Source organism: Rana temporaria, chromosome 6, assembly GCF_905171775.1.
Source record: "Rana temporaria chromosome 6, aRanTem1.1, whole genome shotgun sequence".
NCBI classification, from domain to species: Eukaryota; Metazoa; Chordata; class Amphibia; order Anura; family Ranidae; genus Rana; species Rana temporaria.
This window is the reverse complement of record NC_053494.1, coordinates 106,679,899-106,702,541: the sequence shown is the minus strand read 5'-3', so window position 1 is coordinate 106,702,541 and position 22,643 is coordinate 106,679,899. Positions and strand designations below refer to the sequence as shown.

The following is a 22,643-nucleotide window of genomic DNA, read 5'->3' as shown; positions in this document are numbered from 1 at the left end:
TGGGTCCTCGACCCTTGTAGTCCCCCCAGGTTCGGCCTTCGAGCGTGTGCCGGCCCTCAGCTCCGCTTTGGGACGTCCACGACAGGCCCCATTGCTCCAGGGGCGGCCGGGGAACTTCGGTTCTAGGGCACACATATGACCGGTCTCTATGGCCTTGTCACAGTGTGTCTGGCTGACAACCATGCCGTTCGCGGACGTTGGTTCTGTCTGGGATACCTCCAGCCGGGTAGTCGCAGGACAGGTAAGTAGTGGCCCCTTACTCAGGTAAGTGGTCTGGCTGGAATGTTTTCCCTTGGGAGGTCGACTGAGGGTTTTTCCCTGCTTTCCTCTCTCCCTTATTCCTCTCCCTCCTTCCCCCTTTGGGTGACGGCTGTGCAGGGGTTTTTTTTTCTCTGGGGCTCATTTTTTTCACTCGTGGTATGGCTGGGGCTGTTCTGTGTCACTGCAGGGGACTGTGGTGGACATTCTGGGCATTTTTGTGTGTGCTGTGTGCTGTTTTGGTGTACTGTCATTTTTGGGTACACTGTCTTTTTAAAACTGCGCAACGGCGGCCATTTTGCCGGAGCCGCGCTTGTATTATTCGGCGGCCATTTTCTTGTGGCCGGCGCCGTTTTCAGCACTAGTTCGGCCTCTAGTGGCCGTTTCGGCGGGGAAAAAAGACCGCGAATCATCTGAGGGGACAGACGCAGCGCTGCAGCTTCTCCTCAGCACACACTTGCCTTCACAGACCGCGCTGTACCAGAGGGTGGTGAGTCTCAGGGGGCCCCATACTGTGCTCTAGCGGCCGGGAGGTGACCTGTGGGGGACTTTTTTCCTGCCATTGGCAGTGGGGGTGACACGGCAGCTGCAATATGGAGCCTGAATCAGGCCCCTCATTCCTCACAATGCCGGAATTAACCCTTAAGCGCCCCTTCCCCTGCCACATCTGTTGAGTCGGTGTCGGCTGTCCTGGAGTCTTTTTCTCACCAGGTTTGGAGCAGCCAGTGCTCGGTTGGGGGGTAAAAAAGCGCCCCCCCCCCGGAGGCTGTTTCTGGGGATATCTCTGACGCAGAATCTGATGCTTCTGGTTCTGTCATGTCAGAGGATGCGGGCTTAACCCACATGGACAGCGAGGATGACTCTGCTGCGGAGTATGCTGACAAGGAATTTGTTGGAGCTCTTATTACTGCGGTGCGTGAGACTCTTCATTTAGAGGATGTGGCGGAGACACCAGCGGTGTCAGTCCCTTTTGGATTCCGCAAACCACCGCGTACCGCTAAGGTATTCCCTTGTGTTCCTTATTTGGACAATTTGTTGTATAAGGAATGGGATACACCGCAAAAGGCTTTTACTATTCCTAAAAGCTTTGCTACCCGTTACCCCCTGGAGGAGGACTTTTAAAAAAAAAAAAAAAAAAAAAAGTGGGTCACTCCTCCGTCGGTGGACCCTCCTGTGTCCAGACTGAGTAAGGCTACTACGTTGCCTGTGGAGGGGGCTCCTGCTTTCAAGGACCCCGCTGATAGGAGAGTGGAGGCCATGGCCCGCTCCCTGTTCTCGGTGGTGGGTTCGGCGGTAAGGCCGGCTCTGGCCGGCGCCCTGGTTGCTCAGACGCTAACTGAAAGGGCGAAGCTCCTGCTGCAGGATCTGGAGGTCTAGGGTGCTTCCGAGTCCTCTAGGGACCTGGCTGAACAGTTGATTCAGGGTCAGAAGTTTCTCTGCGAGGCGGATATGGATTAGATTCCTTTGCTTTCCAGGGCTTCTGTCTACGCAGTGGTTCTGCGCCGCCTTATATGGCTGAAGTGCTGGTCGGCTGACCAGTCCTCAAAAAAGGCCTTGATAGATTTGCCCTTTAAGGGCGGACGGCTTTTGGGGGCATCCCTGGATGACATCATTAAGGATGCCACTGGAGGTAAGAGCACCTTGCTCCCTCAGTCGGGGAAGGGTAGGGAACCTCGCCGCAAGCAAGGTCCTACTTTTACTACCCCCTAAGCGTTTTTTTTCGTGCGCCAGCGCGGCTGGAAAAGGTCCGCAAGGTGCAAAAGCCCTTGCTGCCGGGCGTAAGCGCCCCTGGTTCAAAAAACCGAACAAGCCTGCGGACAAGCCTGCTTCCGCATGAAGGTCTGCCCCCGCCCGGGTCTCGGGTGGGGGGACGGCTTCACGACTTCGTGGATCGGTGGAATTCTCTTCTATCCGACCGTTGGGTTTGCGAGGTGGTCGCCTCGGGGTACAAGATAGAGTTCCTCTCTTGTCCCCCAAACAGATTTTTTCCATCCAACCTCCAGCTTCCTCCGGATCGTCGGCTAGCCCTGTCCGGGGCTGTCCAGGATCTTCTGGACAGGGGGGTGGTTGTGCCGGTCCCCTCGCTGGAACGGTTTTGGGGGTTCTACTCCAATCTGTTCGTGGTCCCCAAGAAGGGAGGGGTTCGCCCTATCCTGGACCTAAAGGCCCTCAACTCCTTTGTCAAGGTGCAGCGATTCAGGGTGGAGTCGGTCCGTTCTATCATAGCGTCCCTCCACCAGGGGGACTTCATGGCGTCCTTAGACATCATGGACGCATACCTGCATGTTCCCGTTTGCACAAGCCACCAAAGGTATCTGCGCTTTGCGATCGGGGAGGACCACTATCAATTCGTGGCCCTCCCGTTCGGGCTGGCGTCGGCACCACGGGTGTTCACCAAGGTGCTCGCCCCGATCCTGGCCTTGCTACGGCAGCGAGGGATCGCTATCGTGGGATACCTGGACGACCTTCTCCTGAGAGCTTCTTCAGGCTCAGAGTTAGAGGAGGACGTGTCCATCACGTGTCGGACTCTGCAGGAGTTCGGCTGGTTTTCTGAATCTCAGAAAATCAGTGTTGGTTCCGTCCCAGAGGCTGGAACACCTGGGGCTGGTTTTGGATTCGGGGGAGACAAAAGTGTTCCTCCCATCGCAAAACCTGCTGACCCTGCAATCTGCAGTGAGACAGTTGTTGACCCAGAAATGGTCATCTCTTCGCTTCTGCATGCGGGTTCTGGGTCTGATGGTGGCCTCCTTCGAGGCGGTTCTGTATGCCCAATTCCACACCAGGGTACTACAGAAGGAGATTCTGTCACGATGGGACAGGGTCCCATCTTCTCTGGATCGCCAGATTCGGTTGAGCCATCTGGCCAAATCTTCCCTGGCATGGTGGCTGACGTCTCCGGTGCTTCGGTCCGGGAAGTCTTTTCTTCCGTGCCGCTGGACAGTGGTCACGACGGATGCCAGCCTCTTCGGCTGGGGGGGCGTCTGGGGCACCCAGTCAGCCCAGGGGCGCTGGACTCGGGAGGAGTCCCGCCTGCCGATCAATATCCTGGAGCTCCGAGCAATCAAGCTGTGCCTTGTCAGGTGGTCGCTGGAGCTACAGGGCCGTCCTGTCAGGATCCAGTCCGACAACGCCACGGCCGTGGCGTACGTCAATCATCAGGGCGGCACAAGGAGCTCGGCCGCGGCGACGGAGGTCGCTCACATACTTCGGTGGGCCGAAAGGTCCGTTCCGGCCCTGTCGGCGGTATACATTCCGGGAGTTCTGAATTGGCAAGCCGACTTCCTAAGTCGCATGACTCTGGATCAAGGGGAGTGGTCTCTCCACCCGGAGGTGTTTCAGATCCTGTGCCAAAAATGGGGCACTCCAGACGTGGACCTTCTGGCGTCCCGTCTCAATCGGAAGGTACCACGGTTTGTGGCCAGGTCAAGGGACCCGTGGGCAGACGCGTCAGACGCGTTAGTGGCTCCCTGGGGTCAATATCACCTGATTTACGCCTTCCCTCCTCTAAAGGCTCCTACCCCGCCTGCTGCGCAGGGTGGAAGCCGGTGGAAGCCGAAGGTATTCCAACGATCCTGATCGCCCCAGATTGGCCGCGTCGCTCTTGGTACGCGGACCTGGTACGTCTGGTGGCAGACGCCCCCTGGCGTCTGCCTCGGAGGGAAGATCTCCTGTCTCAGGGCCCGATCTTCCATCCTGCTTTACGGTCACTGGCTTTAACGGCGTGGCTGTTGAAAACCAGGTACTGAAGGACCGGGGCCTGTCGGGCCCGGTAATCTCTACCATGCTGCGTGCACGGAAGTCCACTTCTCGAAAAATTTACATCGTACATGGAAAGCATACATCTCTATGTGTGAGGAGATGAAGTGGCACCCCCGTACTTACGTGGTGTCCCGGATCCTGCTGTTCCTACAGCGGGGAGTGGACCAGGCTCTTGCTTTGAGCACGATCAAGAGTCAGATTTCTGCTCTGGCTGTTTATTTTCAGCGTCCCTTGGCAGCGAATTCTTTGGTTCGCACGTTTGTGCAGGGGGTCCGGCATGTGGCCCCCCCGGTGCGCCCTCCGCTACCTTCTTGGGACTTGAACTTGGTCCTCTCGGCGCTTCAGCGTGCCCCCTTTGAGGACATTCGGGAGATCCCCTTGCTGACTTTGTCGCAGAAGGTGATCTTTCTGGTAGCTATTACCTCTATCAGACGAGTGTCTGAACTGGCGGCCTTGTCTTGCAAGGCCCCCTACTTGGTCATCCATCAGGATAAGGCGGTGCTGCGCCCGCAGCCCTCTTTTCTTCCGAAGGTCGTTTCGGCCTTTTCACATTAACGAGGACATTGTTGTTCCATCATTATGTCCTCAGCCGAAGAACCCGAAGGAAGCCTCTTTACATTCTCTGGATGTGGTTCGGGCCCTTCGAGTTTACTTGTCGGCGACAGCTCCGTTCCGGAAGTCGGACTCGCTGTTCGTGTCTGTGTCCGGTCCCAGTATGGGCCTGGCAGTCTCGTCGGCCACCATTTCCAGGTGGATCCGACAGGTTGTGCTTCAGGCCTACGCCCTGAAGGGGCGGGCGCCTCCCTTTCGGGTCATGGCGCATTCGACCAGGGCGATCGGGGCCTCCTGGGCTTCCGACACCAAGCCTCTGTGTTACAGGTGTGTAAGGCAGCGACCTGGTCGTCGTTCCACACTTTTTCAAAGTTTTATAAGGTGGATGTGAGTGCATCTTCTGATGCCTCCTTCGGCCGCAGGGTGTTACAGGCGGCAGTTTAAGGTTGGAGTTCCTCCGTTGAGTAACTCCGGTTTTGTTTGGGGTGTAACCTGTTTTTGCTGTGTTATTTTCCCACCCCTCGAATTTTTTTTTACACTGCTTGGGGACGTCCCTAAGGTCAAAGGATGCTGTGTCCGTCTATGAACGAAAGAGAAAAAAGGATTTTTGTACTCACCGTAAAATCCATTTCTCTGAGTTCATAGACGGACACAGCACCCACCCCTCCTTTGTTTGTACTGCTTGTTACGAACTGAGGCTGCTGAAGCAGAGTGGGGGTTATGCCTGGGGGAGCCACGCCCCCTGGGAGGAGCGGCATGAAGGAAAGTTTTTAACACCTTAAGTGCTGTAGAATTCTGCCTAAATCTCCTGGTAGGAAGAAGCATAACCCTAAGGTCAAAGGATGCTGTGTCCGTCTATGAACTCAGAGAAATGGATTTTACGGTGAGTACAAAAATCCTTTTTTCTTCAGTCCGAAAAATCGGATCTTTGTGGAGGTGGGTGATTACGTGTGTCGGCGGATGTTCATCCGCTGACACCCGCAATCACATAGGGACACATCCGCAACGGATGGATAAAAATGCAGACATACGGTCCGCACATGTGAAAGGGGCCTAAGTGCAGTTCTCCTTCACTTACCTCATCCTTCGATTTTTGCTTTTAAATGTCCTTATTTCTTCTGAGAAATCCTCACTTCCTGTTCTTCTGTCTGTAACTACACACCGTAATGCGAGGCTTTCTCCCTGGTGTGGAGAAAGCCTCTCGAGGGGGGAGGGGGCGAGCAGGCATGTCAGGACACTCTACTGTGCAGATAGAGAAAGGAGCGGTGTGTAGTGGGCGTCCTGACACTCCTGCTCGCCCCCTCGAGGCTTTCGCCACACCAGGAAGAAAGCCTCGCATTACGGTGTGTAGTTAGACAGAAGCACAGGAAGTGAGGATTTATCAGAAGAAATAAGGACATTTAAAAGCAAAATCGAAGGATGAGTTAAGTGAAGGAGGACTGCACTAAGGTAAAGGAAGCTATTTAGGGAAAAAAAAATTCCTTTACAACCCCTTTAAGCCTGTTGCGCCGGCCGGACACAAACGGGCAAACCCGTCCATTGGAGATCGAGCAGCAGAGGGTGGTGACGTCAGCACACCGTTCGTTCCGCCCTTTTGTGATAGGTCACATCGTCTCAGCAAATGCTTTTCCCATTGAAGTGGGTTGGACTTGGGTTTGCACAAATGCAAAGGATGAGTTGCAGAACTGGGAAGACTTTGGAAAGCATGTTGCACCTGGCAAAACGGCAATGGTATAGAATAAAGATGAGTTGAGAGATTAAACACACACTGCGCAAAATTTTTGAGTATAGCCTCAGATTGATTATTTAAATAATCGTATAATGTACCATTGTCCAAGATTTTTTGGAAAGAAGGGGTACCGGGGGACACCCTATCCCCCGGTACCCCTTCATTCCATTACACACACACACACACACACACACACACACACACACACACTGCTGGCTGCATTCGCTTTATTTGTATACAGTATTGTGCTTATAATAGCAAAGTGTGAATCGCATGTACGTCTGAGTCCAGTAATGATGATATGTTTGTGACTGAGGCTTTAATTTGCAGGTCCTGTAACTATTTATGTTTCTTCTTTTAGGATTCGGTTATGTTGAATGGTTTTGGTACAGTTGTCAATGCTCTTGGAAAGAGAGTGAAACCATACCTTCCACAGATCTGTGGTACTGTGTTGTGGCGTTTAAACAACAAATCTGCTAAAGTTAGACAACAGGCTGCTGATTTAATTTCTCGCACTGCGGTTGTCATGAAAACATGTCAAGAGGTAAGTAACTTTTTCTTTTAATAGATTTACACCTACTTTAATTAAATTTTGATGTGTTATTTTCTAACGCTCAAATTTTATGATTTTTAGGAAAAACTAATGGGACATTTGGGTGTTGTGTTGTATGAATATCTTGGAGAGGAGTATCCTGAAGTATTGGGAAGCATTTTAGGGGCTCTGAAGGCTATAGTCAATGTTATTGGTAAATATCATTTTTTTATTATTATTTAAAATGTTTGTTTATTTTCCAGAAGCTGTGGATTTAACTTTTTTTTTTTTTACTAGGTATGCATAAGATGACTCCTCCCATCAAGGATTTGTTACCAAGGCTTACACCTATTTTGAAAAATAGGCATGAGAAAGTACAGGAGAACTGCATTGACTTGGTTGGACGTATAGCCGATAGGTAATTAAATGTTTGTTTTTTTTATCGTGTATTTAGTATATCTATGTGATGTGTCGGGCAGTTGTCAAATTGCCTTTATTCTTTTTGAGTTTTACTGCTACCTACAGGAGGATTGGACCCTGGCAAACAAAATTAACTGTAGGCCAGCATGCCTCAGTTTTTCTTTTTTTTTTTTTTTACTACTGTCCTTTTTTTTTTTTTTTTCTTCGCTCAAGACTCTTCTCTACATGACTGCTGGAGCTCCCTCATTATTATATTCAGTGCCTCCCCTTATTTCAGTACATTCAGTCTTCCTCATTGCAATACTCAGTGCATCCCTCTCCCTTCCCACATTACTGTTCTCAGCTTGCTCTCCCACATTACCCCCTTCACACTATTGTCCTCAGTCCCTCTTTTACCTCTCCTACTTTACTCAGGTGAGCGGGCTAAAGGCACAGCAGGTCTGAATGAAGGGCAGGAGCTGCAAGCTGGTGATTGGTTGCTTGGACTGCCCTGCATCCTAGCAACCAATCGCCTGCTTGTTTACCTCGAAAAAAACTCCTGCCCTCCAGAATTGTCCTGCCTCCTGCTGTCAGTTCTGTGAAGATGACAGCGGTGACGGCTGAGACGAAAACAGGATCCTAAATGGTGCGACTGCTGCAGTCCGGGTGGGAAAGCGATTGGGTCTGGACCTGGTCTGCCATTAAGTGATGTCTGACCTAGAGTAATCAGCCTGTTGCTTCTACCAGTGCAATTACCAGTCTTGGGTCCTTTTTTTATTTTTTTTAAAGACTGCAAAACCTTTTCCATAGCACCCACATTTCCAACTTTCTATGTGGAACATTTAAAATACCCTGATCATTTCTTTGCTCCTCCCAAGTGTCTATTAGCCCAGTTTCCATTTTGGCAAAGATTTTGTACAAAAGTGGGCTATCCCCAGCAAAAACCTGCATGAAGGTACAGGTTGCTTTCACACTGGGGCATCGGCAATAAACGGACACTATTTTTAGCGGCGATTTACTTTCATTTTTGCAGAGGTTTTTGGCCACTAGCAGGGAGCTTTTAACCCCCGCTAACAACCGAAAAAAGACACTTTGCCGGTGGTTCAGTGGCGCTGCCCATTTATTTCAATGGGCAGGAGCAGTTTACACACCGCTCCAAAGATGCTGCTAGCAGGAGTTTTTTTTTTTAACGTCTTGCCAGCGCATCACCTCAGTGTGAAAGCACTTGGATTTTCACACTGAGACTGCAGGGGAGTCGTTTCTCGGGCGCTTTACAGGCGCTAATTTTTAAAGCGCCTGAAAAATGCCCCAGTGTGAAAGGGGTCTTATTGAGCTGCAAGTAGAGTCCATGAACTACAAGAGCACTGATCAGCACACTGGTAGTTTATGGACAACTACAAGCCATCTGCCGCAATGGAAGATGGGACTTGTAGTTTGTTCATCCACAGCTCTCTGTGAATGAATATTGCGGCTGTGCACTGTAGAAAGCATGTGGGATGGGGTGAAATGAATGCTGACATTGCAAGGAAATTCTCTCCAGCTAACAATATCTTTGACAAAGATATAGTAGAAATGTGGCTACAGTATACTAAATGTTTGTGTCACTTCTTAATTAAAATACATGCTTAAAGTCCTTTTTTTTGTTTCCTTTTAGGGGTGCAGAATATGTTTCAGCAAGAGAGTGGATGAGAATTTGTTTTGAGCTTTTGGAACTGCTGAAGGCTCATAAAAAAGCAATCAGGAGAGCCACTGTGAACACATTTGGCTATATTGCTAAAGCTATTGGGTAATGTTTTCTGATTTATATTTAGAGTTTAAAATATAGTGTGTGTATAATATATACATGCATACACACACTGTGTGTGTGTGTGTGTGTGTTTTTTGAACAGATCATCATTTTTCTAGATAAATATATTTCTAAAGGTGCTATTGACATGACATTTTCACCACATGTTGGTAACAACCATGTGATCCATACAGAAAAAAAAAAAAGTTCAGGAAAATATGTTTTGTGCAATTGTGTAGTAAAACGGAATGACGTAGAGATAAAGTATCGAACAGATGAAGAAAGGGAGGTGCAAAAAAGCATTGAAAGCCAAGACACCAAATGAAAAATGAATTAATATCAGCGGTTGTCTCAACTGATGTCCTCTAAAAAGGTGTCTCATTACCAAGGTGACACCTTTGCAACCTTATTGTTGCAAAACATACTGAGGGCTTTTGTTACAGTAGGATTTCTGAATGTTCCAGTGAGCACTGTTGGGGCCATAATTCAGAAGTGGTAAGAACATAATAAACGGTAAACCGACCACGGCCAGGTGCTCGTCACAAGATTTCTGACAGAGGGGTGACCATAATCAGGATTGTCCAAGAGCAACTTATGGAGAGCTTCATAAAGACCTGGAATTGGCAGGTACAGTGGTTTCAAAGAAAACCATAAATGCATTCAACTGCCATGGCCTGTATGCACGCTCACCACGCAAGCTTCCATTGCTGAAAAAAAAGCATGAAGCTTGTTTAAAGTTTGCTACACAACATTTGGAAAAGCGTGTGAAATGCAGGGAGACTACAGTGTGGTCAGGTGAGACCAAAATTGAACTCTTTGGATGCCATAATACACACCATGTTTGGAGGTCAAATTTTACTGCAAATCACCCCAAAAACACTCTCATACCAACAGTGAAGTTTGGAGGTAGGGACATAGGGGTGTGCCTGGGCATACCCTAATCACCATGTGCTGCACAGATTCACCTTGCTTCTTGGCTGTAGAGAGAGACTGGGGATTCTTTTTGTCCCATGTTCCTTTCTTTGTGTCAAAAGTGAGACATCAGGGGTCCCACAATGGGGCTTCAAAAAAATTGTACAATGGCAAATAATTTAAATAAACTGACACCACCCACTGCTTTTATTGATGGGGGGTGTTATATATAGTGTGTGTGTGTGTGTGTGTGTGTGTGTGTGTGTGTGTGTGTGTGTGTGTGTGTGTGTGTATTAAGAATTTCACATGTATGTTTGAGTTTTGGGGTGAACACCCTTATGCGCAATAGGCTTTGCACACCTATAGGTGGGGAACATCATGATGTGGGGCTGTTTCAGCATGTGCTACGATACTGGAAAACTTCATATCATTGAAGGAAGGATGAATGGAAAACTAAGACATTCAATCTAAAAGTATGATTAAGATGAAATGAGGGGGAACATTTCAGGAAGACAATGATCCCAAACACAAAGCCAAGGAAACTCTCAATTGGTTTCAAAGAGAAAATAAAGCTGCTTTAATGGCCCAGCCAATCGCATGACGTGAATCCAATAGAGAATGGAAAGAACTAAAGATCAGCATTAAAGGGTCACTAAAGGAAACTTTTTTTTTTTTTGCTGAAATTACTGTTTACAGGGTATAGAGACATAAGTTAACTGATTCCTTTTAAAAATGATGAAAAATAGGATAAATTCTATCATATAATGTGCCTCTAGTTTCACTTTCGATTTTAAACTGATTTCATGTTTATGTGAAGTAAAGAGACACACAGAACAAAAACAAACACATCCAGGGCAGTGTTTTGTTTTTAAAATTAATCTGATTGGTTCTGAGGAGTTTTAGACACACAGCTTAGACCACAGTGAGAAGCTCCCATGAGAAATTTACTATGGAGCCAGAGAACCAGGAAGTGAGAATTTCAGCAAAGGATTACAGCTGCTTCAAAGCAAAAACGGACAATGAGGACATGAAATCAAGACGGCTATAATGTAAAGCAAGTTATTTAGCCCAAAAAATGTTTTTGTTTAGTGATCCTTTAATAGAAGAGGTCCACGGAACCTTCAAGATTTGAAGACTGGAAGAATGGGCCAAAATCGCACCTTTCACAATAAGGCAGTTTTCAGGTGTTTTAGCGCTGGAAATGGGCTTTAAAAAGTGCCTGAAAACTGCCTCCCATTCTGTGCAGTGTGCTTTCAGACTGGAGCGGTGCGCTTGTGGGATGTTGGGGAAAAGTCCTGCAAGCAGCATCTTTGGTGCAATGTTGGGAGCGCTTTTATTTAGATCTCCCAAAACGCCCCTGCCCATTGCACTGAATGGGCAGCGCTTTTGAAAGCTCCTCAAAATAGGACTATTACCTTTTTTAAGGTAAAAACTGCCCAGCTTCTAAGTACAGGAGGGACTTCTCCGCCATGTGCCCAATGTGCAATCGCGAAACGGGCACCTTTTTCCATTTACTATGGCAGTGTGCTAAGATCCAGGCTTTCTGGGAGCAGGTGGTGAAATTTCTCCATGACAAAATGGGATCCCCCATTACCCTACAGCCCAAGCTGTGCCTACTGGGCATTCTTCCAGACACTGAAATTAATACATTTCTTAAAGTATTCCTGCATGAGACACTCTTTATAGCCCGAAAAGTTATAGCGCGGGTCTGGATGCGATCAGAACCCCCAGAGTTGTCCCACTGGCTGGCAGAGGTCAACAGTGTTCTGCCATACAAGAAACTAGTGTACTTGCACAGGGGATGGGCAGCCGAATATGAAAAAATTTGGGGAAAATGGCTAAATTCATCTGCAACCTGCTCTCAGGAGGGATAGATGTGACCAAGGAGCCCCTGAGCCCACGGGAGGGCATGGGGGGAACGGGAGGGATGCGGGTGGATGGAAAACTAACCCTGCTGTACTGTGTTCACACCATTGGACGACTAGGTATAAATGTTGCTGTTCCCCCCTGTCACCTATTGTCACGATACTTATGCTCACACTCTGTTCATAACCACTCGTTGTGTATTATAACTGTACATCGCCTAGCCTGGCACCACGCTCTCTCCGTGTCCCTCAAGCTTTAATGACAACAATCCCGCTCGCAGCGCTTAGGGGAACTACAACTCCCGGCACCCCCTTCGCGGCCTTTGCAGCCAATCTCTGTTCGGGATTTTTTTTCTCACTGGCGCTGCCGGGGCGCGCGGGCGGCTTTTGTGTGAAGAGGAAGCGGGCGGCGGTGACCCGGACACACCCGGAAAAGACTAGAACGTACCCGGGGGGGAGGGAGGGGGACTCGGCAGGCCGGGAGCCGCGCACGACGCCCGAAAGCCCTGCAGAATCGGCCTGCGACAATAAAACACCCGAAAGAGCCCGTATTTCAGGCCCGGGTCTGGCGTCATCCCCACAGGAAGAGGCCCGATACCGACCGGAACCGTCCTTCCGCCTTCCCGTATAACGTGACCGGAGGAGACACCCGAATAATACATCCGCCGCCATTTTGTGTCCCTTCCATACGGGGCTCACCCGAAAGATAAGAGACGAGGCCATCCAGGTTGTGATCGGGCGGGAACACCCGGAGGGGACCGGCACCCCTGAAAAAACACGTCACCGGACCCGAATTTGCTGACGCCCCTCCCCCTTTTGGGTTCCTGTGGCTGAAGTCCGAGACACCCGGATCTAGAATGGAACAAACTGAAGGCCCTATGAGAGAAAGGGAAAGCTGATGATGCCTGAGCACGACAATGGATTTCTCCTTCTCTTTCATGCAAGGGATCATGGGAAACACAATCCAGCAACCCCCTCAACTCATCGACTCAGCCAACAACCGGCAGGATGATGCCAACAGCAGCGATCAGGCTGACGAGGGCGGTCATACGCCCTATGATTCTGGTCTGCAGCCGGACTTCCAGTACCACACGCCTACCACCGAGGACTTGCCACCCCTCACCAATGGCTATCAGTCCTCTTTGGGATATGACTCACAAATCAAATACCAGGCCTATTCTCAGTTCCCTAATGGCTCAGCCAATGGGTATGGCAGCAGAAACTTCAGTACCCTGGAGTATTACCACCATCTGGAGACTGCCGCTATGCGGCCTAATGAGGGGGTAGTTAAATCTTCTCCTCCCCAGCCCACCTCCCCCCCAACAAGTTTTCAACCTCCTCCTTCCACTTTTACTCAAAAAAAGACTGGCTCCCCAGAGATCAAGTTAAGAATCACAAAGACAATTCAGAATGGGCGGGAGATGTTTGAATCCTCACTATGTGGGGATCTCCTTCATGAATTCCAAGCAAATGAAATAAACCGGAAAAAGCATGAAAGGCGGCGGGAAAGGAAGGAGAAAAGAAAGAAAAGCAGCAGGCATCATCACCACCATCACCATCACCACCGTGAGGAGGTGAAGGTGGAGGAACCACAACCCAACAAGATTCAAAAACTGGAGCCTCCTGAGGAAGAGATAGTGAGTTCTGCTGTATCTGCTTTAATGTGATTTTCAGATGTGTTCCTTTGTTGTATTATGTTACAGAAGTGGAACACTTTGCTTCTTTTATGTATTTGATGTTTCATGGTGTAGGGAGTTCAGATAGTTCTGCTTAAGCTGAGCTTGCTTCATTTACATTTTTGTTTTTTAATATGCAATTTGGCTTGTAATCGGTCTTCATACTAATGTTCTCTTGCTGATCAAATATTTATTTTTGTTATACTTACTCTTCCCTCTGTTCTAAATAAAGCTAAACTAAAAGGGACATTTTATTTTATTTTTTTTGTTTATTTTACATTTTTGTTTGTTTTTATTCCCCCCTTTCTTTTCTATGCACGAAATAAAGCTAAGCTATAGTTCTGAAAAAAAAAAAAAAAAAAAAAAAATAACTGTACATCGTTTACATGCCCTGTACGTTGTTATTTTGCTCCAATAAAAGCTTTTTGCATTAAAAAAAAAAAAAATGCCCAGCTAGCGTCCGAAAAGCGCTGCAAAAATGAGTGAGCGCTTTAGCGCTAACGGCACGACACTGCACTGTGAAAGCCCTCTAATGCATGCAACTAGTTTTCTCCATACAGGAGACGTCTTGATGCTCTCATTACCAACAAAGGATTTTGTGTGAAGTATTACATTTTCAGTTGGCGTGTTCAATACCCCCCCCTATTTTTTCCTTGTGTCATTCCATTTTATTACAGAACTTTTTTTCTGAACTTAATTGTTTTTGGTTTCTTCACATGTATAATTTGCATGCGTTGTTACCGATATGTCAACGGCACCTTTTAGAAATGTATTTGCCTAGAGAAATGGTGACTTGTTCAATACTTATTTTACTGTGTGTGTGTGTGTGTGTGTGTGTGTGTGTGTGTGTGTGTATTATTATTATTATTATTATTATTATTATTATTATTATTATTATTATTATTATTATTATTATTATTATTATTATTTTTTTTTTATTATTATATCAACGCCATAGATGAGAAGTTTGTGCAGTACTATGCATGAATGAAAGTTTAACTGTTCCTGTGAAACAAGTCTTGTGACTCATCAGTTGCTCTACGTATTAAAGCAAATGAACCTACTTTTGTGCACATTGTTGATGAAACTTGATAAGTAGTTAACTATGGGTGGGGGCATATTGCAGCTGTTTGATTCCGTTTAGCTAGTTGTTCAAGGTAATTGGATAAAAGATTTCAAATGGCAAAGTAAATTTCTAGCAGTTTTATGTCAAGTACACCTGACATGTCTGGCACAGCTGCTGTGTGATTCACACGGGCTTTGAAAAAAAAGACTACAAAGATTGATTTTCTGCAGATTGCCTAAGCTTTCAGTATATTATTTAAAAACAATGTATGTATTTGAAAGCAAAAGTGTATTTTTTTTGTTTTAAAGCAGACAGAACTAAACCAATTGGTTTAACCGTATCCCAAAACTGTTACCTTTTAAAGACATACTGTGATTATTTGCAGTCAGTTGCCTGAGCTCTAAACCAATCTGTCAAGCCATCAAGGCTGGTATCCTAATGAATCACATATACAGCACCATGGCAACTGCAGGTCAAAGGCAGCTTCCTTGTCTGTAACTGGTAGGAGGGTTTAGATTTGCTTTAAGTGCACTCTTTGCTGCTTTGAGGTGAAACCTCAAAGCACCCCACACACAGATCCTAGATTAATGAGATGCATTTTGTTTGCTTTAACCAGTGGGTCACTATAATTGTGCGATGAACGTAAAATCTGCTCTAAAATGGCACATTCGGTATGGATTTTCATATTATGTATGTTCTTGTGTCTTTTGTGTATTTATTGTAATTTTTTTTTTTTTAGACCTCATGATGTGCTTGCTACACTGCTTAATAACCTAAAAGTTCAAGAAAGGCAAAACCGAGTGTGTACCACTGTTGCAATCGCTATTGTTGCAGAAACATGTTCACCTTTTACAGTTCTACCAGCGCTAATGAATGAATATAGAGTCCCAGAACTTAATGTTCAGAATGGTGTGTTAAAATCCTTGTCTTTCCTTTTCGAGTATATTGGAGAAATGGGAAAGGACTATATCTATGCAGTAACACCTCTGCTCGAAGATGCTTTGATGGATAGGTAATCTTTTACTGTTTTTAAGTAGATTTTGTATGATCGCTGTATTTTTTGAGAGGGAAAAAAATAACTTTTTAAATTTTGTCATTGCTTGGTGTATTCGTGGAAGGACACCTTCATATGCAAGGATTATGAAATTACTTTTTAGATGTAATTTTTTTTACACAAATAAGTATGGTTTGTGTTGGGATGACTCTGGGCACCAATATTCTCTAACTGGGGAACAGTTATTTTTTTTTCATCGGTAAAGTGAAATATGGGTTCATATAACATTTGTGAAACTATTAATGTTGTGTAAAGTGACCACTAATGCTTTGCACATGCTGGTACAGCAAGAGGGCCTTTCCACCAATGGCAAATGGTGGACTAAGAAATAATGTGCAGAGGTTTGCACACTTCTAAATCCAGTAGCTCACCGTGCACGTATTCACTAGTTTTAAAGTGCACATTCCACATTCAGTAGTTAAACTTTAAACAAATACATTACTGAGTTTGTACATTTTTTAGAAGAGCAAGGTTTGTAAAACTACACATTTTTGAATCCCAGAGAAGATCTCCCAATATATGACCAAGTTGACCACTTCCACCCTGCGTACCAGTACATCGCTGGGACTGAAGTCGTTTTACCAGGATGATTACAGCATCTACAGGTATCAGTCCAGTATCCTATTTATTTATTTTTTAGGCAGCGGTGCCCTTTTCTCTTTCGTTCATAGACGGACACAGCATCCTTTGACCTTAGGGTTATGTTCTTCCTACCAGGAGATTTTAGGCAGAATTCTTACAGCACTTAAGGTGTTAAAACTTTCCTTCATGCCGCTCCTCCCAGGGGGCGTGGCTCCCCCAGGCATAACCCACACCCTGCTCCAGCAGCTTCAGTTTGTTTCTGCCTAACCGTCAGGAGAGTCAGGCTCTCTCTGGAGTCCTGGACTCTGGAGTTTTTTCTTGCGAATTTTTTTTTTTTTTTTTTGCATCTTGTGAGTTTTTTCCTCGCTTTTTTATTTTATTTTTGAATCCTGCGATTCTTCTATCAACAGCCGACTGGGTGACAGGCTGGGTCCTCGACCCTTGTAGTCCCCCCAGGTTCGGCCTTCGAGCGTGTGCCGGCCCTCAGCTCCGCTTTGGGACGTCCACGACAGGCCCCATTGCTCCAGGGGTGGCCGGGGAACTTCGGTTCTAGGGCACACATATGACCGGTCTCTATGGCCTTGTCACAGTGTGTCTGGCTGACAACCATGCCGTTCGCGGACGTTGGTCTGTCTGGGATACCTCCAGCCGGGTAGTCGCAGGACAGGCAAGTAGTGGCCCCTTACTCAGGTAAGTGGTCTGGCTGGAATGTTTTCCCTTGGGAGGTCGACTGAGGGTTTTTCCCTGCTTTCCTCTCTCCCTTATTCCTCTCCCTCCTTCCCCCTTTGTGTGACGGCTGTGCAGGTTTTTTTTTTCCCTGGGGCTCATATTTTTTCACTCGGGTATGGCTGGGGCTGTTCTGTGTCGCTGCAGGGGACTGTGGTGGTCATTCTGGGCATTTTTGTGTGTGCTGTTTTGGTGTACTGTCTTTTTTGGGTACACTGTCTTTTTAAAACTGCGCAATGGCGGCCATTTTGCCGGAGCCGCGCTTGTATTATTCGGCGGCCATTTTCTTGTGGCCGGCGCCGTTTTCAGCACTAGTTCGGCCTCTAGTGGCCGTTTCGGCGGGGAAAAAAGACCGCGAATCCTCTGAGGGGACAGACGCAGCGCTGCAGCTTCTCCTCAGCACACACTTGTCCTTCATAGACCGCGCTGTACCAGGGGGGTGGTGAGTCTCAGGGGGCCCCAGACTGTGCTCTAGCGGCCGGGAGGTGACCTGTGGGGGACTTTTTTCCTGCCATTGGCAGTGGGGGTGACACGGCAGCTGCAATATGGAGCCTGAATCGGGCCCCTCATTCCTCACAATGCCGGAATTAACCCTTAGCGCCCCTTCCCCTGCCACATCTGTTGAATCGGTGTCGGCTGTCCTGGAATCTTTTCTCACCAGGTTTGAAGCTGCCAGTGCTCGGTTGGGGGGTAAAAAGCGCCCCCCCCCCCCGGAGGCTGTTTCTGGGGATATCTCTGACGCAGAATCTGATAACGCTGTTGCTGCTTCTGGTTCTGTCATGTCAGAGATTGCGGGCTTAACCCACATGGACAGCGAGGATGACTCTGCTGCGGAGTCTGCTGACAAGGAATTTGTTGGAGCTCTTATAACTGCGGTACGTGAGACTCTTCATTTAGAGGATGTGGCGGAGACACCAGCGGTGTCAGTCCCTTTTGGATTCCGCAAACCACCGCGTACCGCTAAGGTATTCCCTTGTGTTCCTTATTTGGACAATTTGTTGTATAGGGAATGGGATACACCGCAAAAGGCTTTTACTGTTCCTAAAAGCTTTGCTACCCGTTACCCCCTGGAGGAGGACTTTTTAAAAAAGTGGGTCACTCCTCCGTCGGTGGACCCTCCTGTGTCCAGACTGAGTAAGGCTACTACGTTGCCTGTGGAGGGGGATCCTGCTTTCAAGGACCCCGCTGATAAGAGAGTGGAGGCCGTGGCCCGCTCCCTGTTCTCGGTGGTGGGTTCGGCGGTAAGGCCGGCTCTGGCCGGAGCCCTGGTTGCTCAGACGCTAACTGAAAGGGCGAAGCTCCTGCTGCAGGATCTGGAGGTCCAGGGTGCTTCCGAGTCCTCTAGGGACCTGGCTGAGCAGTTGATTCAGGGTCAGAAGTTTCTCTGTGAGGCGGCTATGGATTAGATTCCTTTGCTTTCCAGGGCTTCTGTCTACGCAGTGGTTCTGCGCCGCCTTATATGGCTGAAGTGCTGGTCGGCTGACCAGTCCTCGAAAAAGGCCTTGGTGGATTTGCCCTTTAAGGGCGGACGGCTCTTTGGGGCATCCCTGGATGACATCATTAAGGATGCCACTGGAGGTAAGAGCACCTTGCTCCCTCAGTCGGGGAAGGGTAAGGAACCTCGCCGCAAGCAAGGTCCTACTTTTACTACCCCTAAGCGTTTTTTTCGTGTGCCCAGCGCGGCTGGAAAAGGTCCGCAAGGGGCAAAAGCCCCTGCTGCCGGGCGTAAGCGCCCCTGGTTTAACAAACCGGACAAGCCTGCTTCCGCATGAAGGTCTGCCCCCGCCCGGGTCTCGGGTGGGGTGACGGCTTCACGACTTCGCGGATCGGTGGAATTCTCTTCTGACCGACCGTTGGGTTTGCGAGGTGGTCGCCTCGGGGTACAAGATAGAGTTCCTCTCTTGTCCCCCAAACAGATTTTTTCCATCCAACCTCCAGCTTCCTCCGGATCGTCGGCTAGCCCTGTCCGGGGCTGTCCAGGATCTTCTGGACAGAGGGGTGGTTGTGCCGGTTCCCTCGCTGGAACGGTTTCAGGGGTTCTACTCCAATCTGTTCGTGGTTCCCAAGAAGGGAGGGGTTCGCCCTGTCCTGGACCTAAAGGCCCTCAACTCCTTTGTCAAGGTGCAGCGATTCAGGATGGAGTCGGTCCATTCTATCATAGTGGCCCTCCACCAGGGGGACTTCATGGCGTCCTTGGACATCATGGACGCATACCTGCATGTCCCCGTTTGCACAAGCCACCAAAGGTATCTGCGTTTTGCGATCGGGGAGGACCACTATCAATTCGTGGCCCTCCCGTTCGGGCTGGCGTCGGCACCACGGGTGTTCACCAAGGTGCTCGCCCCGATCCTGGCCTTGCTAAGGCAGCGAGGGATCGCTATCGTGGGATACCTGGACGACCTTCTCCTGAGAGCTTCTTCAAGCTCAGAGTTAGAGGAGGACGTGTCCATCACGTGTCGGACTCTGCAGGAGTTCGGCTGGCTTCTGAATCTCAAAAAATCAGTGTTGGTTCCGTCCCAGAGGCTGGAACACCTGGGGCCGGTTTTGGATTTGGGGGAGGCAAAAGTGTTCCTCCCATCGGAAAAACTGCGGACCCTGCAATCTGCAGTGAGACAGTTGTCGACCCAGAAGTGGTCGTCTCTTCGCTTCTGCATGCGGGTTCTGGGTCTGATGGTGGCCTCCTTCGAGGCGGTTCCGTATGCCCAATTCCACACCAGGGTACTACACAGAAGGAGATTCTGTCACGATGGGACAGGGTCCCATCTTCTCTGGATCGCCAGATTCGGTTGAGCCATCTGGCCAAGTCTTCCCTGGCATGGTGGCTGACGTCTCCGGTGCTTCGGTCCGGGAAGTCTTTTCTTCCGTGCCGCTGGACAGTGGTCACGACGGATGCCAGCCTCTTCGGCTGGGGGGCGTCTGGGGCACCCAGTCAGCCCAGGGGCGCTGGACTCAGGAGGAGTCCCGCCTGCCGATCAATATCCTGGAGCTCCGAGCGATCAAGCTGTGCCTTGTCAGGTGGTCCCTGGAGCTGCAGGGCCGTCCTGTCAGGATCCAGTCCGACAACGCCACGGCCGTGGCGTACGTCAATCATCAGGGCGGCACAAGGAGCTCGGCCGCGGCGACGGAGGTCGCTCACATACTTCGGTGGGCCGAAAGGTCCGTTCCGGCCCTGTCAGCGGTATACATTCCGGGAGTTCTGAATTGGCAAGCCGACTTCCTAAGTCGCCCGACTCTGGATCAAGGGGAGTGGTCTCTCCACCCGGAGGTGTTTCAGATCCTGTGCCAAAAATGGGGCACTCCAGACGTGGACCTTCTGGCGTCCCGTCTCAATCGGAAGGTACCACGGTTTGTGGCCAGGTCAAGGGACCCGTGGGCAGACGCGTCAGACGCGTTAGTGGCTCCCTGGGGTCAATATCACCTGATTTACGCCTTCCCTCTAAGGCTCCTACCCCGCCTGCTGCGCAGGGTGGAAGCCGAAGGGATTCCAACGATCCTGATCGCCCCAGATTGGCCGCGTCGCTCTTGGTACGCGGACCTGGTACGTCTGGTGGCAGACGCCCCCTGGCGCCTGCCTCTGAGGGAAGATCTCCTGTCTCAGGGCCCGATCTTACATCCTGCTTTACGGTCACTGGCTTTAACGGCGTGGCTGTTGAGAACCAGGTACTGAAGGACCGGGGGCCTGTCGGGCCCGGTAATCTCTACCATGATGCGTGCACGGAAGTCCACTTCTCGAAAAATGTATCATCGTACATGGAAAGCATACATCTCTATGTGTGAGGAGATGAAGTGGCACCCCCGTACTTACGTGGTGTCCCGGATCCTGCTGTTCCTACAGCGGGGAGTGGACCAGGCTCTTGCCTTGAGCACAATCAAGAGTCAGATTTCTGCTCTGGCTGTTTATTTTCAGCGTCCCGTGGCAGCGCACTCTTTGGTTCGCACGTTTGTGCAGGGGGTCCGGCATGTGGCGCCCTCCGCTACCTTCTTGGGACTTGAACTTGGTCCTCTCGGCGCTTCACCGTGCCCCCTTTGAGGACATTCGGGAGATCCCCTTGCTGACTTTGTCGCAGAAGGTGGTCTTTCTGGTAGCTATTGCCTCTATCAGACGAGTGTCTGAACTGGCGGCCTTGTCTTGCAAGGCCCCCTACTTGGTCATCCATCAGGATAAGGCGGTGCTGCGCCGCGACCTTCTTTTCTTCCGAAGGTCGTTTCGGCCTTTCACATTAACGAGGACATTGTTGTTCCATCATTATGTCCTCAGCCGAAGAACCCGAAGGAAGCCGTTTTACATTCTCTGGATGTGGTTCGGGCCCTTCGAGTTTACTTGTCGGCGACAGCTCCGTTCCGGAAGTCGGACTCGCTGTTCGTGTCTGTGTCCGGTCCCAGTAAGGGCCTGGCAGTCTCGTCGGCCACCATTTCCAGGTGGATCCGACAGGTTGTGCTTCAGGCCTACGCCCTGAAGGGGCGGGCGCCTCCCTTTCGGGTCACGGCGCATTCGACCAGGGCGATTGGAGCCTCCTGGGCTTTCCGACACCAAGCCTCTGTGTTTACCGGTGTGTAAGGCTGCGACCTGGTCGTCGGTCCACACTTTTTCAAAGTTTTATAAGGTGGATGTGAGTGCATCTTCTGATGCCTCATTCGGCCGCAGGGTGTTACAGGCGGCAGTTTAAGGTTGGAGTTCCTCCGTTGAGTAACTCCGGTTTTGTTTGGGGGTGTAACCTGTTGTTTGCTGTGTTATTTTTACCACCCCTCGTTTTTTTGACACTGCTTGGTGACGTCCCTAAGGTCAAAGGATGCTGTGTCCGTCTATGAACGAAAGAGAAAAAGATTTTTGTACTCACCGTAAAATCCATTTCTCTGAGTTCATAGACGGACACAGCACCCACCCCTCCTTGGTTTGTACTGCTTGTTACGAACTGAAGCTGCTGGAGCAGGGTGTGGGTTATGCCTGGGGGAGCCACGCCCCCTGGGAGGAGCGGCATGAAGGAAAGTTTTAACACCTTAAGTGCTGTAAGAATTCTGCCTAAAATCTCCTGGTAGGAAGAACATAACCCTAAGGTCAAAGGATGCTGTGTCCGTCTATGAACTCAGAGAAATGGATTTTACGGTGAGTACAAAAATCCTTTTTTTTTTTTGATAAAACAGTCCTAGCAGTTGGCCGCCTGGATCACTTTTACAGGTTACACAAGGGGTTCCACCCCCCCTCATGCTCTCCTCCCTGCTGACTGACCATAGAGATGACTGAGGACTGGAATGTCCCTGGTCATTTCTATGGTCTAAAACAGAAAGCAATGACTATTTTGTCACTTTCGGTTTCGCCAGGATCTAAACAAGCTACTACTGGCTTGGGAAAGCATTGTATCAAACGTACCTTGGTTTGATCAGATGCTTTTAAGGGCAGAGGAGAGATCAGAGAGTAAAGAGTACCTGTCACTGCCCATAACATCACAGGGATGTTGTTCACCCCCCTGTGATAGTGGGCAATAAAGTTTTGAGAAAAAAAAAAGTTTAAAGTACCCCTGTGCTCGCATGCAAAGTTGTTTTAAAGCTTTGCCTATATGGATAATTTAATTCACTGTAGTTTGTCATTGTTTCATGGGTGTGCGCAATTTTGAAGTGTGAAATGTTTGGTTTGTATTTTTCCCCAATTATTTTTTTTTTTTTTTCTGTCCAGAATCATACTTGCTGCATCTGTCTCCCAGCGCCTCTACACTGTGAACTGAGCGATTGAAACGTCACTGATGGCTCAG

General features: G+C 49.0%; 1 protein-coding gene across 2 annotated transcripts in view; it reads left to right on the top strand.

The window, feature by feature from the left end:
- SF3B1 (splicing factor 3b subunit 1) overlaps positions 1-22,643 on the top strand; it is a 90,562-nt gene that overhangs the window by 58,404 nt on the left and 9,515 nt on the right. For both annotated transcript variants that reach the window (XM_040357120.1, XM_040357121.1), the window contains 5 exons: positions 6,660-6,842; positions 6,933-7,044; positions 7,128-7,248; positions 8,884-9,015; positions 15,274-15,546. In XM_040357120.1, the coding sequence (XP_040213054.1) occupies positions 6,660-6,842; positions 6,933-7,044; positions 7,128-7,248; positions 8,884-9,015; positions 15,274-15,546 (821 nt within the window). The remainder of the gene's footprint in view (positions 1-6,659; positions 6,843-6,932; positions 7,045-7,127; positions 7,249-8,883; positions 9,016-15,273; positions 15,547-22,643) is intronic.